This window comes from Symsagittifera roscoffensis, unplaced genomic scaffold (genome assembly GCF_963678635.1).
Source record: "Symsagittifera roscoffensis unplaced genomic scaffold, txSymRosc1.1 SCAFFOLD_184, whole genome shotgun sequence".
Lineage (NCBI taxonomy): Eukaryota > Metazoa > Xenacoelomorpha > Acoela > Convolutidae > Symsagittifera > Symsagittifera roscoffensis.
Genome location: NW_026971686.1, coordinates 58,739 through 73,242, shown reverse-complemented (window position 1 = coordinate 73,242; position 14,504 = coordinate 58,739). Strand labels below are relative to the sequence as shown.

At 43.1% G+C, this 14,504-nt stretch overlaps 1 protein-coding gene across 1 annotated transcript; it reads right to left on the bottom strand.

Annotated features, from left to right (window-relative positions):
* Positions 1-318: 318 nt before the first annotated feature.
* Positions 319-717, bottom strand: LOC134856647 (uncharacterized). The gene has a single exon (XM_063872927.1). The coding sequence runs from the start codon at positions 715-717 to the stop codon at positions 319-321; it is 399 nt and encodes a 132-aa protein (XP_063728997.1).
* Between the last annotated feature and the right edge of the window lie 13,787 nt (positions 718-14,504).

Genomic DNA, 14,504 nt, shown 5'->3' with positions numbered 1-14,504 from the left:
AACCATCTTTTATCTCGGGCCTATCAGCCTCCTTCTGCTCCTGCCTCTCGTAGAATTCCGTTTTCTTACTCAAGCTGTCGGCATTTTGGCGTTTGTCTCTCGTCCTATGTTCAATTATCATATTGTAACCATCCAGCCATACTATCCATCTCCCGATGTAGCTTTGATCCGTCGAGTACGTCTTCAACCAACTGAGTGCCTTGTTGTCGACCCGTTGTTTGAAAGGCTCGCTGCCTAGATACGCCCTGTTATTTTCCACAAAGGTGAGAACCGCAAACATCTCCGCTTTGGGTGCCCCGTACTATATTTCGGTGTCGCTCAAGACTTGCTTCCGTAGGCTATTGGTCTAAAGACAGTCTTCCTGTTCCACTCCTGTTCTTGATGGAGTATGCCAGAGATCGCGATTACTGATGCCACTGTGTCCAGTACGTACATTCCCTTCTCTGTAGGCATGCCTAGCACAGGTGCTTCACATAATTCTCTTTTTATTCTTTGAATTGATTCTTCCGCCGCGTTATTCCACGTAAAATTCTTGCCCTTATGCCTCATGAGCTGTTGCATCGGATGCACTTTGTCCGCATAACCCTTGATGAACTCTCTGTAGTAGTTGGCGTAACCAAGAAAGCTCATCAGCTGATGCTCAGTTTTTGGCGACTTCCAAGTCAACACTGCTTTTACCGCATCTGGGTCTGGTCGGATGCCATGTTTATCTACCATCCTCCCCCGGTATTTTATCGAGTCCTTTAGAAATCCATATTTCGGGGGTTTACATTTTAATCCGGCCCCTTTCATTCATGCAAATACTCCGTCCAGTCGCTCGATGTGGTCCTCCAGGGTAGGTGTTGCAATCACCACGTCGTCCACGTAACTTATCACCAAGTTGCAATACTTCTCCGTCACACTTGTTAGTGCCTGTGCCATTCGTCGCTGAAACGTGGCTTTCGCGTTCCAAAAGCCAAAAGGCATCGTTTTCCATTGGAACAATCCCAGCTCGCAAGCAAACCCCGTTTTGTCCCTATCGTGTTTCCTAAGTGGCACCTGCCAAAAAGCTGACCCCAGATCAAGATTTTTCATCCCCCTATTTCGAAAGACTCTCATCTAGACTAGGTTTAGGATAGGCATCCTTCACTGTGACGAAGTTCAGATATCGAAAGTCACAACAAAACCTAACTTGGTCTCCTTTCTTTTTGGCCATCTGCCCTCCACATGCCCAGGTTGATTTGGATGGTTCTATCGTATCATACTCTAGTTAAGTTTCTATCTCCTTTCTAAATGACTCGGGCTTGTTTGGGGTCATGCGCCTCGCCCCCTCCCTATACGGTACTGCCGACTCTTCTAGCTCTGTTTCATGTTCAACGAAATTACAGCACCAGAGCTGTTCGTCTGTTACTTCAAGCTGTTCGTCTGTTACATTCCCCCTTAACTGTTCAACTTCTGGCAATACCGGTTTAACCATTTCTAAATCCTCCGGGGTGGGTTTTTTTGGAAAATTCTAACAGCTCGAAAGTCCATCGTCCGTTTCTGACTTAAGTGAAATCATAAGACCAAACCTGCTATTGCGGCGTCGTTCGCCTTCAACCTCACCCTTCTACTCAAGTAATTAGGAGCTTTTTTTTATTCGCCATTATCAAATTTACCGGTTTAACTACGTAATTACGTACTTCCTTTCCGGATATCGAATTCTGAACATCGCATTGTTCAGATCAATCGTTACATCAAAATTTCTGATGAAATCTTTGCCTAAAATCAATTGATATGACTTATCTAGATTCTCCACTACCAAAAAACTCATTAACATGTTGCGTTCCCCCAGATTCAGAGCTAATATCGGTGTCCTGCCTAGAACCCTCAATGCTCCCTTTTATCGCTGACAGCCGTAACCTTGAATCTATGGTATTCCTTGTCAAATCTCATTCTTCATCTCGTTTCTGTTGGTATCACACTCAAGGCAGCCCCTGTATCCAACAGCCCTCGTAATTTGGTCTTCTTTCCGCTTATGTCTAGTAAAGGTGCGGATACGTCTACTTCTGCTCCCAGATGCATGGCATCCTTCCTCTTCTAGCATGGCGCAGTCTCCAATCGACCTCAACTTGAGTTCCTCTCGAATATGTAGATTTGACCGGCAAGATCCTCGTCACATACGTTATCATCGTCTTTGTGTAGATAATGATTCCATCTATGTTCAACATGACATCATGTGGACCATAGGCTACTGTGTACCTGCTGTCTATTGCAGTCGATTTTCCACCATCTCTCGTGAATAATGCTCTAAGTGCTGTCGAAGGAGTTTGTGGGTGGATCGTGCGCAGATAGTCAGCATATACATCTATATGCATCAATGTTTGATTGCTTGGTTCACTCAGATTCTGCGTTACTTAATGTACGCCAACCGTGATAATGGACAGGATCCTCTCACCAATCTTCGTAATTCCGAAGAGTTTCCCAATCACCATTTTCAAGGTGTTGCAATTGCTCCTGACTGTTGGATTGTCCCTCGTCTCTGGTTCTGGTCTTACCATCGAGATTGTCTCGTTCCTCTGTTGTCTTTCTAATTCCTGTTTCAGACCTTGTTCGATCTCTTTTGTCGGCAAGTCTTGTTTCACTTTGTTAAGGACCTCCGCTGCTGCTTTCTCGTAGTTTATTCCAAGTGAAATTCTTGACTCAGCTCCTCCAGCATCTCTCTCTTGGGTCATGGCCTTCATCGATTTTGTCGTTAACTCGCCACTTGTCACCTCCATGTTCTGCAAGTCGTTCTCAGCTTGTCTATTCCTGGTATTCTGCACCATGGCAAGTGCTAACTTGTGTTTTGGGTAATTTTGATTCATAACTGCTTCCCAAAACAGAGAATAGTCCAGCCACTGTAAAACTCGTGCTCTTCCACGTGACACACGTCCTCTTCATCAGGCGTATATTCCAAGCTTTTCATGCCTTGCTTGTATGTGGTGCAATTCGCTACATGGTGATCTGCCGAGCCACAATTTGCACATGACCTTCGTTTGTTCATATCATCTCTTGGCTTATATCATGACGATTTTTGTTGATGGATTCCCCCTTACAGGTTCCTACTGTCTGAAAATGAGTATTTCCTCGGTTTCATCAACTTGTACTCTCTAGACTTCTGTCTCATCTCTTTCAATGTTGGTGCATTATCTTTCGATAGCGTGAAGTATGTTGCCAATATTGTTTTCAAGTCGTCACTTTTCACCCCATCATAGAGTTCCGAAGCGATGCTAAAATTTCTCCTATTAGTTGATTCATCTGGATCACTTCTTCGTCTTAAGCTCTCCAGTTTATCAAAGAATCGATCAATCGATTCATCATCTCTCTGTCTCCTCTTCTCAAACCTCATCATGGCCTTGTGCCCCTTCATCCCGGATCCGAATCGGTTCAGCAGAATTTCAAAGATCTTGTCCGCGCTGTCACGTTCTTCTTCGTTCTTGGCTGCCACGCACTTCATTGCCGTGCCCTCCTGATTGCTTAGTATCGCTGTGCACGCCTGTTTTTCATCATTCAAGTTGTCTTGTTCAAGATGTAGTCTCACCACATCAACCCAGGTATCTATGCAACCATCCGAGTCATCTTCAAATTCTTTCGGCTTCTTGAAAGATTTTCTCGATTTACCTCCTCCTCTATCTCTCGACTCTTTGTTTCATGTTGCGAATGCTTCAAATGTCCTGTCATCATTTCCCAAGTATTTGTCGATTCCTGCTTTTTACGTTGAGGTTCAACCCTTGTTCCGGTTAACTTTTCTGTTTTTGTCTGGTATCGTTTTTTCTTGAGCAATAGAGTTTCTCAAGAGTGCATCCAAATTGGATTGTATGGCACAAGAACTATCTGCCTAGTCTCTGCTCATTGTGTCCATTCTCGTCTCTAGATTCCATAGTTTATCGGTTACGGTCTCAGACCGCCTTTTCATTTCCTCCTGATCTTTCTTGATATGTTTTTCTTGCTCCTTGTCTGTTGTCTCCATCTTTTTTGCCATCTGCTGCAGCTTTTTTTCAGTGGCCCTCGCTAAGTTGAAGCAGTTGTCCAGATTTTCTTTTTTTTGTGTCTAAGTTCTTTCTCTGATTCCTGGCGGTCCTCTTCGCTGCACTTCAGCTTCTTGTCTATCAGATCCAACTTTGACATCAAGTCCTCTAACTCCACTAGTGATAATTTCGATTCCGCTGCTTGCCCATTTTGGTGACCCACTGCTCCCTCCATGGTTTGCTCTTTCCCCTGGTCAGCGTATCGTGGAAACTGTACCAAAGGAGTGCCTTTTTCGGTCGTTGTTGTCACCTCCTCTTTCTCTCTCGGTTTGGTTCCAACCATCGCCGCAAGTTTCTCCCTGAACGATGTTCTCTTCATTTGCGAATCTTCCCTTTTCGTCTCCGGCCTGTTGTTAGTGATTCCGTCTCCATTGCCTATTGGTGAGAACTCAATTGTCTTTGTTCCTTGATCTTCTACATTCGGCATAGGTGTCGATTCTGTCGTTTTTTGTTCCACTCCATCTCAGCTCTTTTCTGACGTCTCAAGATCAATTTCCGTTATAAGCATATTCTTTTGATTAGTTTGCTTTACTTCGGCCTTCTGCCCCTTGTTGCTTCTGGTGTTGACCATGTTAAGTGAAATAACTTTTCTAATTACTCTGTTTTGTAGGTGTTAGTTTCCTTTGCGTTGACTTTTGGTTTTGCTTAAGTCCCACCCCTCTCCTTTCCGGTAACGTAACGACACTCTTGTTCATTTCATGACGTTTATTTACAATTTTAGTTTATTTACAACTTCTAACTATGTACAGTTGTTAATGTAAAAATGTAGATCGAAGTTTAAGAAAACCCCAAAGCTCTTAAATAATAAAACTTGTTAAACCAACTTCAGTTAACATCTATTCCACAATCCGAATTATAGTTTGCTAATCCTAGTGTGTTGTTCCCGTTCCCCTTAAGCTATTTATTGACCCTTAATGGTTTTGTAGTCCTTGTCCTAAGTTTTGATATACTAAACCTATTGTCCCAGGAGTTTTAGGTGTTGGGATACCCGTTTTACTACCCCAATACTCCAGGTACTGGAAGACTTATTTCACTATCCCAGGACTTCAGGTGTTGGCATACTTAATCCACTATCCCAGGCTTTTAGGTGTTGAGAGACTTAATTTACTATCCCAAGACTTTAGGTGTTGGACCCTTAATTCACTATCCCAGAACTCTAGGTGGTGGAGCCTTAATTCACTATCCCAGGACTCTAGCTGTTGGGACCCTTAAATCGCTCTCCCAGGACAAGTGTTGGGAACTTTAAATAACTATCTCAGAACTCAAGTGTTGGGACTTTGAAATTTTTATCCCAGAACTCAAGTGTTGGGACCCTTAAATCAGTATCCCGGGACTCAAGTGTTGGGGACCAAAAATCAGTATCCCAGGACTCAAGTGTTGGGAACGCTAAATCACTATCCCAGGACCCAAGTGTTGGGACCCTTGAATCACTATCCCAGGACTCAAGTGATGGGACCCTTAAATCAGTATCTCGGGACTCAAGTGTTGGGACCCTTGAATCAGTATCCCAGGACTCAAGTGTTGGGAACCTTAAATCAGTATCCCAGGACTCAAGTGTTAGGACTCTCAAAGCACTATCCCAGGCTTTTAGGTGTTGGGTACTTAATTTACTATCCCAATTCTTTAGGTGTTGGACCCTTACGTCACTATCCCAGGACCCTAGGTGTTGGACCCCTAACTCACTTTCCCAGGACTCTAGGTTTTGGGAACTTAAATCGCTTTCCCAGGACAAGTGTTGGGACAATTAAATCACTGTTCCAGGACTCAAGTGTTGGGACTTTTAAATAGGTATCCCAGGACTAAAGTGATGGGACCCTTAAATCACTATCCCAGGACTCAAGTGATGGGACCCTTAAATCAGTATCTTGGGACTCAAGTGTTGGGACCCTTGAATCAGTATCCCGGGACTTAGTGTTGGTAACCACAAATCAGTATCCCAGGACTCAAGTGTTAGGACTCTCAAACTACTATCCCAGGCTTTTAGGTGTTGAATACTTAATTTACTATTCCCAGGACTCTAGGTGTTGGAAACTTAAATCGCTGTCCCAGGACAAGTGTTGGGACAATTAAATCACTGTTCCAGAACTTAAGTGTTGGGACTCTTAAATCAGTATCCCAGGACTAAAGTGTTGGGAACCTTAAATCAGTATCCCAGGACTCAAGTGCTGGGACTCTCAAACCACTATCCCAGGCCTCAAGTGTTGGGATCCTTAAACGAATATCCCAGAACTCAAGTGTTAGGACTCTTAGATCTTTATCCCAGGACTCCAGTGTTGGGACCCTTAAACCACTATCCCAAGACTGCCTCCAGAACTCGTGCAAAATTCTTCACCACCGTGACTCAAGTGTTAGGATACCTGATCCACTACCCCAGTACCACCTCAGAAATTCGTGTTGAAATTTCCACTCCCGTCTCCAGTGTTGGGACGCTTGATCCACTGTCCCAGTACCACCTCCGGAAATTGTGTAAAATTTTGCAAACCTAATTTTCTTACCAAAAACTAACTGAGTTTCCCCTAAATTATTTTCCCTTTTAAACCCAATGCAAGCCAAAAAGCAACTTGTTTTTAAAATTTTTTTGTGGTTGCAAATGCACCAATTCTCAATTAAACTTTAAAATTTATTTAGAAAACAATAAAATTCAAAATAAAAAAATCAAATTTAAAAAAAATTTGTATGTACATAAAACACAAAGTCAACAGGGGACATTTTTTGAAAAAAATGTCTGGTACCTGACAGTCACGCGATTTCCAACCCCCCTTTTAACGTTGTTATGGGGCGTTCACCTACTGGGTTCTAAAACTTGTCTATTTCCTATCCCTCACTCGATACGGCCAGGTTATCTAACTTATTTCGAGTTTACTACCGGGTACCTTCGCGTTCTAACTCTTGTTCTAAATCTTTAACTTGACGGTTCCAGACTCTAGTTAGTCAATTGTAACTAAATCGACTATATCGATTGTATAGTTACTGTAATGAAGCCGTCTCTTTTCAATTTCAAACCACCAACCTCTATCTTAACCAGCCCCCCATCTAAACTCCCCCCTTTATAGCCCCCCAACTAAGCCGAAAAATGCTTTAAGCGCGATGGGTGTCAAAACTCTCGAGAGAAAGTCCGTAGAACCTGTTTCCAAGTTCAAGTAAAAACATTTTCTCAAACCTGTGGGGTGCCGATAATTTCCGTTTATATCTATCCCCTATAGTATAAAATGGATTTTAACGATATCCGTTTGGTTGAACAGTGCACCCTGTTGATTTTTGTACTGCTCTGATTAATCTACTGGTAGTCTAATCCTAAGCGTGCCTTCTCTCGTTTTTCAGATCCCAGTCCTACGAACCACTTTCCCTTATGTCTGGTCACCTCTTCTGGCGAAGTGTCCCAGTGGTTCTCCAAGGCTGCAAGGCTATCTGAAAACCCTTTCAAAGCCCCGAACTCTGTCACCTGCTGAAAATTTCCTTTTTTGATTAAAACGATCGGTTCTATTTGAAAATAGTATGAGTATCCTGCTTTAATTAATATAAAGGTTTGATCCACCTAATCTGGAAATCAATTTCACTACATTTTTTTGAGTTTTAAGGGTTTTTTTCCAATTTCTATTCTTTCTTGTTATTTTTTTGTTTCGCTTTTTGTATTTACCCATCTTTTTTGTTACCTTAGTGGCCCTTTTACACGGTTAGCTAGGCCTCGTGTCGGAAAGAGCATTGAGAGTTATTCTCAATTTTACTTACAAAGCTATCACGGCACAACCAGAAGGTGGACACGTTCCAGTTGAACCGTACCACCGGTACTCTAGAATGGACATGTAGGCCGGAGCTGTGTCAAGTGGGTTCGATCCCATAGTCTCGATGTCGTAAAAACACCCCGTAAAAATATTATGTAACAGTCGCCTAATTAAGTCACATATGAGGCTAAGAAAAATAGGCCCTATAATCAATGGCTCAAGGGTCAGGAACACTATCTCTTGTGTTTTTGTATCTCATTCAGTCGGAGCCAATTTGACATGAGACTACAAAACGTGTTACAGCTTAAAGGCGACTACCAAAACACCACCCACTCTATAAACAAGAACGCTCCCATGGTCAGGTCTCTACACGCGAACGCCATTAGAAACAGGGTCGGAAGCTTAAGTATACCGTTAGTGTTTATTGGATAGTGGAACTTTGATCCATTTCAGATGGATCAAACTAAAACTTGCCTTATCTCAACAGAATTACATAAATTGCACTCGAAAAATTTAAATTAAGTACTCACATAGTGACGCGACTCTTGAATTCGGTAAATTACAGAATAAAGCAACTCTAGAAGAAATTTGAAGTAATTGAGTTTAGCTCAAGAAGTTTCATTCCCTCGATCATTGGGCAGCTTCGGCTGTCCACCTTCCCAGTACAGTATCACTCTCGTCCAGTCAATTGCACTTATTTTCTTGAACTCTTGATCTTTTATCAGGAACAAGATAACTCTACTCAGATCGAAATATTCTGGTAAAATTGCGAACTGCAATTTTATTCTTGTATTTTCCAGCGACTTTCCCGCAATTATAACTCGAATCTTCTGATCTAATTTATTTTGTATTTTAGGTGTCGCGCGAAACTTGAGCACGACAAGATCAAATCGAATTTTTGAAAAATAAAAAAAAATCAATTAAAATGGGCCCTTCCGTCATGTAACGAAACGTGCACAAGTTGGATAGGGCCGTACCAACGCTATATAAATACATCGGCAAAATTTTATGAATAAATCAAGTCGAAACTAATGCATCAAGAGAATTGTCAATTAAAACCTACGCTCCTTGATTATAGCACAGATAGAATTGTCTATGTTGGAATTTTTTTAAAGATTTTTGCACCCCCTAAGGCAGAGGATTGCACTCCTCAGAAGTGCAAAACTTATTTTTGTTCTCATAAAGTTTATTGTGTCCGAGTATGATTCGTTCCGTTTCTCGCTTAGTTTCTCTGCTAGTTTCTGGATGGTTTTTGTAGAGCCTGGTGCTGCTCCTCCGGTACACGCAAAAATTAGTGGAACAAAGCTGCTGTGTTCCACTTCGAGATTTCTTTGTTGGTATTTTAATGTTTTGACACTCTCATGATATTTGTAGGCGTCAGATATAGTTTTGAGGCAGGATTTAGCATGGGGGTTGAAAAAACTTGCATCGAAAAAGGTTCGGCTGGATCGGCCTCCCCAGAGTCCGTTTGCCTTGATGTCAAGTCGAGCGTCATCTTGAGTAGTGGTTGTTCCCCTGGATTTTTGTCCAGAGGTATCAGCCGATACGAGTTGTATGCTGTTAGGTTTTCATGGAGGAGAACTTTAGTTGCTATTGTAAAGGATAGTTTAGTAATTGTTTTGCAGAACTCAATGGATGTCTGGTTGAAGTGAGTTAATGTCCTTCTCCATTCGCACGCATCTAGACCTGGGGGACCGTGGCTTCCGTGCGTTTTGAGTGTTGATTTTCGAACTGTCTTGGCATTTATTTGTTCGAATATAGAGGGGTGGTATGGCATTGTGTCTTCACTAACTTCAGTTACATAGTGAGTGTTCGCTGTTTTGTCTTGAGGGTGTTTTTTTTTCATTTAGAGGAATTACTCCTTTTGTTTTCTTGTCTGAAAGGCAGCCAATGGCGGCAGATATTTTGCCTGTACTCATTAGTTTATCGAATTGCTTAACTTCCTCGTTTACTTCGCACTTCTGCTGTTTAGGATGTCTAATTTGGAGAGCTTTCGCTTCAGTGAAAAGTTCGTCTAATAGGCTTTGCTTCCATAAAAATATGCGGCGGCTTAGTGTTTTAAAATTTTATCCGCTTGTTTCTGGTTTAGTTTTGGAACTCAAGTGTTGGTACACTTAAATCAGTATCCCGGGGCTCAAGTGTTGGGAACCAAAAATCAGTATCCCAGAAGTCAAGTGTTGGGATCCTTAAATCACTATCCCAGGACTCAAGTGTTGGGACCCTTAAATCACTATCCCAAGACTCAAGTCTTGGGATCCTTAAATCAGCATCTCGGGACTCAAGTGTTGGGACCCTTAAATCAGTATCTCAGGACTCAAGTGTTGGGAACCTTAAATCATTATCCCAGGACTCAAGTGCTGGGTCTGTCAAATCACTATCCCAGGTCTCAAGTATTGGGACCTGAAATCACTATCCAAGGACTCAATTGTTGGGACACTTAAACGACTATAACAGAACTCAAGTGTTGGGACTCTTAAACCACTATCCCAGGACTCAAGTGTTGGGACCCTTAAATCAGTATCCCGGGACCGAAGTGTTGGGACCTTAAATCAGTATCCCAGGACTCAAGTGTTGAGATACTAAATCCACTATCCCAGGCTTTTAGGTGTTGAGATACTGCTCTGAGTGCTGTCGAAGGAGTTTGTGGGTAGATCGTGCGCAGATAGTCAGCATATACATCTATATGCATCAATGTTTGATTGCTTGGTTCACTCAGATTCCGCGATACTTAATGTCCGCCAACCGTGATAATTGACATGGTCCTCTCACCAATCTTCGTAATTCCGAAGGGTAAGGGTTTCCCAGATACCATTTTCAAGGTGTTGCAATTGCTTCTGACTGGGTTGTCCCTCGTCTCTGGTTCTGGTCAAACAATCGAGAGAGTCTCGTTCCTCTGTTGTCTTTCTATTTCCTGCTTCAACCCTTGTTCGATCTCTTTTGTCGCCAAGTCCTGTTTAACTTTGTTAAGGACCTCCGCTGCTGCTTTCTCGTAGTTTATTCCTAGTGAAATTCTTCGCTCAGCTCCTCCAGCATCTCTCTTTTTGGTCATGGCCTTCATCGATTTTGTCGTTAACTCACCACTTGTAACTCGCCACTCGCCACTTGTCGTATATCCCAAGCTTTTCATATCTTGCTTGTATGTGGTGCAATTCGCTACATGGTGATATGCCGAGCCACATTTTGCACATGACCTTCGTTTGTTCATATCATCTCTTGGCTTATATCATGACGACTTTTGTTGTTGGCTTCCCCCTTACAGGTTCCTACTGTCTGAAACTGAGTATTTCTTCGGTTTCATCAACATGTACTCTCTAGGTTTCTGTCTCATCTCTTCCAATGTTGGGGCATTATCTTTCGATAGTAGTAGTAGCGTGTAGTAGGTTGCCAACATTGTTCTCAAGTCGTCACCTTTCACCCCATCAAAGAGTTTCGAAGCGATGCTAAAATTTCTCCTATTAGTTGGTTCATCAGGATCACTTCCTCGTCTTAAGCTCTCCAGTTTATCAAAGAATCGATCAATCGATTCATCATCTCTCTGTCTCCTCTTCTCAAACCTCATCATGGCCTTGTGCCCCTTCATCCTGGATCCGAATCGGTTCAGCAGAATTTCAAAGATCTTGTCCGCGCTGTCACGTTCTTCTTCCTTCTTGGCTGCCACGCACTTCAGTGCCGTGCCCTCCTGATTGCTTAGTATCGCTGTGCACGCCTGTTTTTCATCATTCAAGTTGTCTTGTTCAAGATGTAGTCTCACCACATCAACCCAGGTATCTATGCAACCATCCGAGTCATCTTCAAATTCTTTCGGCTTCTTGAAAGATTTTCTCGATTTACCTCCTCCTCTATCTCTCGACTCTTTGTTTCATGTTGCGAATGCTTCAAATGTCCTGTCATCATTTCCCAAGTATTTGTCGATTCCTGCTTTTTACGTTGAGGTTCAACCCTTGTTCCGGTTAACTTTTCTGTTTTTGTCTGGTATCGTTTTTTCATGTCCTGCTGATCTTTCTTGATATGTTTTTCTCGCTCCTTGTCTGTTGTCTCCAACTAATGCACTTCAGGTGTTGGGATACTAAATCCACTATCCCAGGCTTTTAGGTGTTGAGATACTTAATTTACTATCCCAAGACTTTAGGTGTTGGACCCTTAATTCACTATCCCAGTACTCTAGATGGTGGACCCTTAATTCACTATCCCATGACTCTAGGTATTGGGACCCTTAAATCGCTCTCCTAGAACAAGTGTTGGGAACCTTAAATCCATATCCTAGAACTCAAGTGTTGGGACTCTTAAATCTTTATTCCAGAACTCAAGTGTTGGGACCGTTAAATCAATATCCCGGGACTCAAGTGTTGGGAACCAAAAATCAGTATCCCAGGACTCAAGTGTTGGGACCCTTAAATCACTATCCCAGGACTCAAGTGATGGGACCCCTAAATCAGTATCTCGGGACTCAAGTGTTGGGAACCTTAAATCAGTATCCCAGGACTCAAGTGTTGGGAACCGTAAATCAGTATCCAAGGACTCAAGTGTTGGGACCGCTAAATCACTATCCAAGGACTCAAGTGTTGGGACCCTTAAATCACTATCCCAGGACTCAAGTGATGGGACCACTAAATCAGTATCTCGGGACTCAAGTGTTGGGAACCTTAAATCCATATCCTAGAATTCAAGTGTTGGGACTCTTAAATCACTATCCCAAGACTCAAGTCTTGGGACCCTTAAATCAGTATCTCGGGACTCAAGTGTTGGGACCCTTAAATCAAAATCCCAGGACCGAAGCGTTGGGACCCTTAAATCACCATCCCAGGACTCAAGTGATGGGACCCCTAATCAGCATCTGGGAAATCAAGTGTTGGGACCCTTAAATCAGTATCCCAGGACTCAAGTGTTGGGAATTATAAATCAGTATCCCAGGACTCAAGTGTTGCGACCGCTAAATCACTATCCCAGGATTCACGTGTTGGGACCCTTAAATCACACTCCCAGGCTCAAGTGATGGGACCCCTAAATCAGTATCTCGGGGCTCAAGTGTTGGGATTCTTAAATCAGTATCCCAGGAGTCCAGTGTTGGGAACCTTATATCAGTATCCCAGGACTCAAGTGTTAGGACTCTCAAACCACTATCCCAGGCTTTTAGGTGTTGGATCCTTGCGTCACTATCCCAGGACTCTAGGTGTTGTACCCCTAATTCACTTTCCCAGGACTCTAGGTTTTGGGAACTTAAATCGCTGCCCCAGGACAAGTGTTGGGACAATTAAATCACTGTTCCAGGACACAAGTGTTGGGACTCTTAAATCACTATCCCAGGACTCAAGTGATGGGACCCTTAAATCACTATCCCAGGACTCAACTGATGGGACCCTAAAATCACTATCCCAAGACTCAAGTCTTGGGACCCTTAAATCACTATCTCGGGACTCAAGTGTTGGGAACCGAAAATCAGTATCCCAGAAGTCAAGTGTTGGGACCCCTAAATCACTATCCCAGGACTCAACTGTTGGGACTATTAAATCACTATCCCAGGACTCAAGTGTTGGGTCCCTTAAATCAGTATCCCGGGACTCAAGTGTTGGGTACCACAAATCGGTATCCCAGGACTGAAGTGTTGGAACCCTTAAATCACTATCCCAAGACTCAATCCTTGGGACCCTTAAATCAGTATCTCGAGACTCAAGTGTTGGGACCCTTAAATTAGTATCCCAGGACTATAGTGTTGGGAACCTTAAATCAGTATCCCAGGACTCAAGTGCTGGGACTCTCAAACCACTATCCCAGGCCTCAAGTGTTGGGACCTTTAAACGACTATCCCAGAACTCAAGTGTTAGGACCCTTAAATCACTATCCCAAGACTCAAGTCTTGGGGCCCTTAAATCAGCATCTCGGGACTCAAGTGTTGGGACCCTTAAATCAGTATCTCAGGACCGAAGTGTTGGGACCTTAAATCAGTATCCCAGGATCAAGTGTTGAGATACTAAATCCACTATCCCAGGCTTTTAGGTGTTGGGATACTTAATTTACTATCCCAAGACTTTAGGTGTTGGACCCTTAAATCACTATCCCAGGACTCAACTGTTGGGATTCTTAAATCACTATCCCAGGACTCAAGTGTTGGGACCCTTAAATCAGTATCCCGGGACTCAAGTGTTGGGAACCACAAATCAGTATCCCAGGACTGAAGTGTTGGGACCGCTAAATCAGTATCCCAGGACTCAAGTGTTAGGACTGTCAAACCACTATCCCAGGCTTTTAGGTGTTGGATCTTTACGTCACTATCCCAGGACTCTAGGTGTTGTACCCCTAATTCACTTTCCCAGGGCTCTAGGTTTTGGGAACTTAAATCGCTGCCCCAGGACAAGTGTTGGGACAATTAAATCACTGTTCCAGGACACAGGTGTTGGGACTCTTAAATCACTATCCCAGGACTCAAGTGATGGGACCCTTAAATCACTATCCCAGGAGTCAACTGATGGGACCCTAAAATCACTATCCCAAGACTCAAGTCTTGGGACCCTTAAATCACTATCTCGGGACTCAAGTGTTGGGAACCGAAAATCAGTATCCCAGAAGTCAAGTGTTGGGACCTTTAAATCACTATCCCAGGACTCAAGTGTTGGGACCCTTAAATCGCTAAACCAGGACTCAAGTGATGGGACCTTTAAATCACTATCCCAGGAATCAAGTGTTGGGACTCTTAAATCACTATCCCAGGACTCAAGTGTTGGGACCCTTAAATCAGTATCCCGGGACTCAAGTGTTG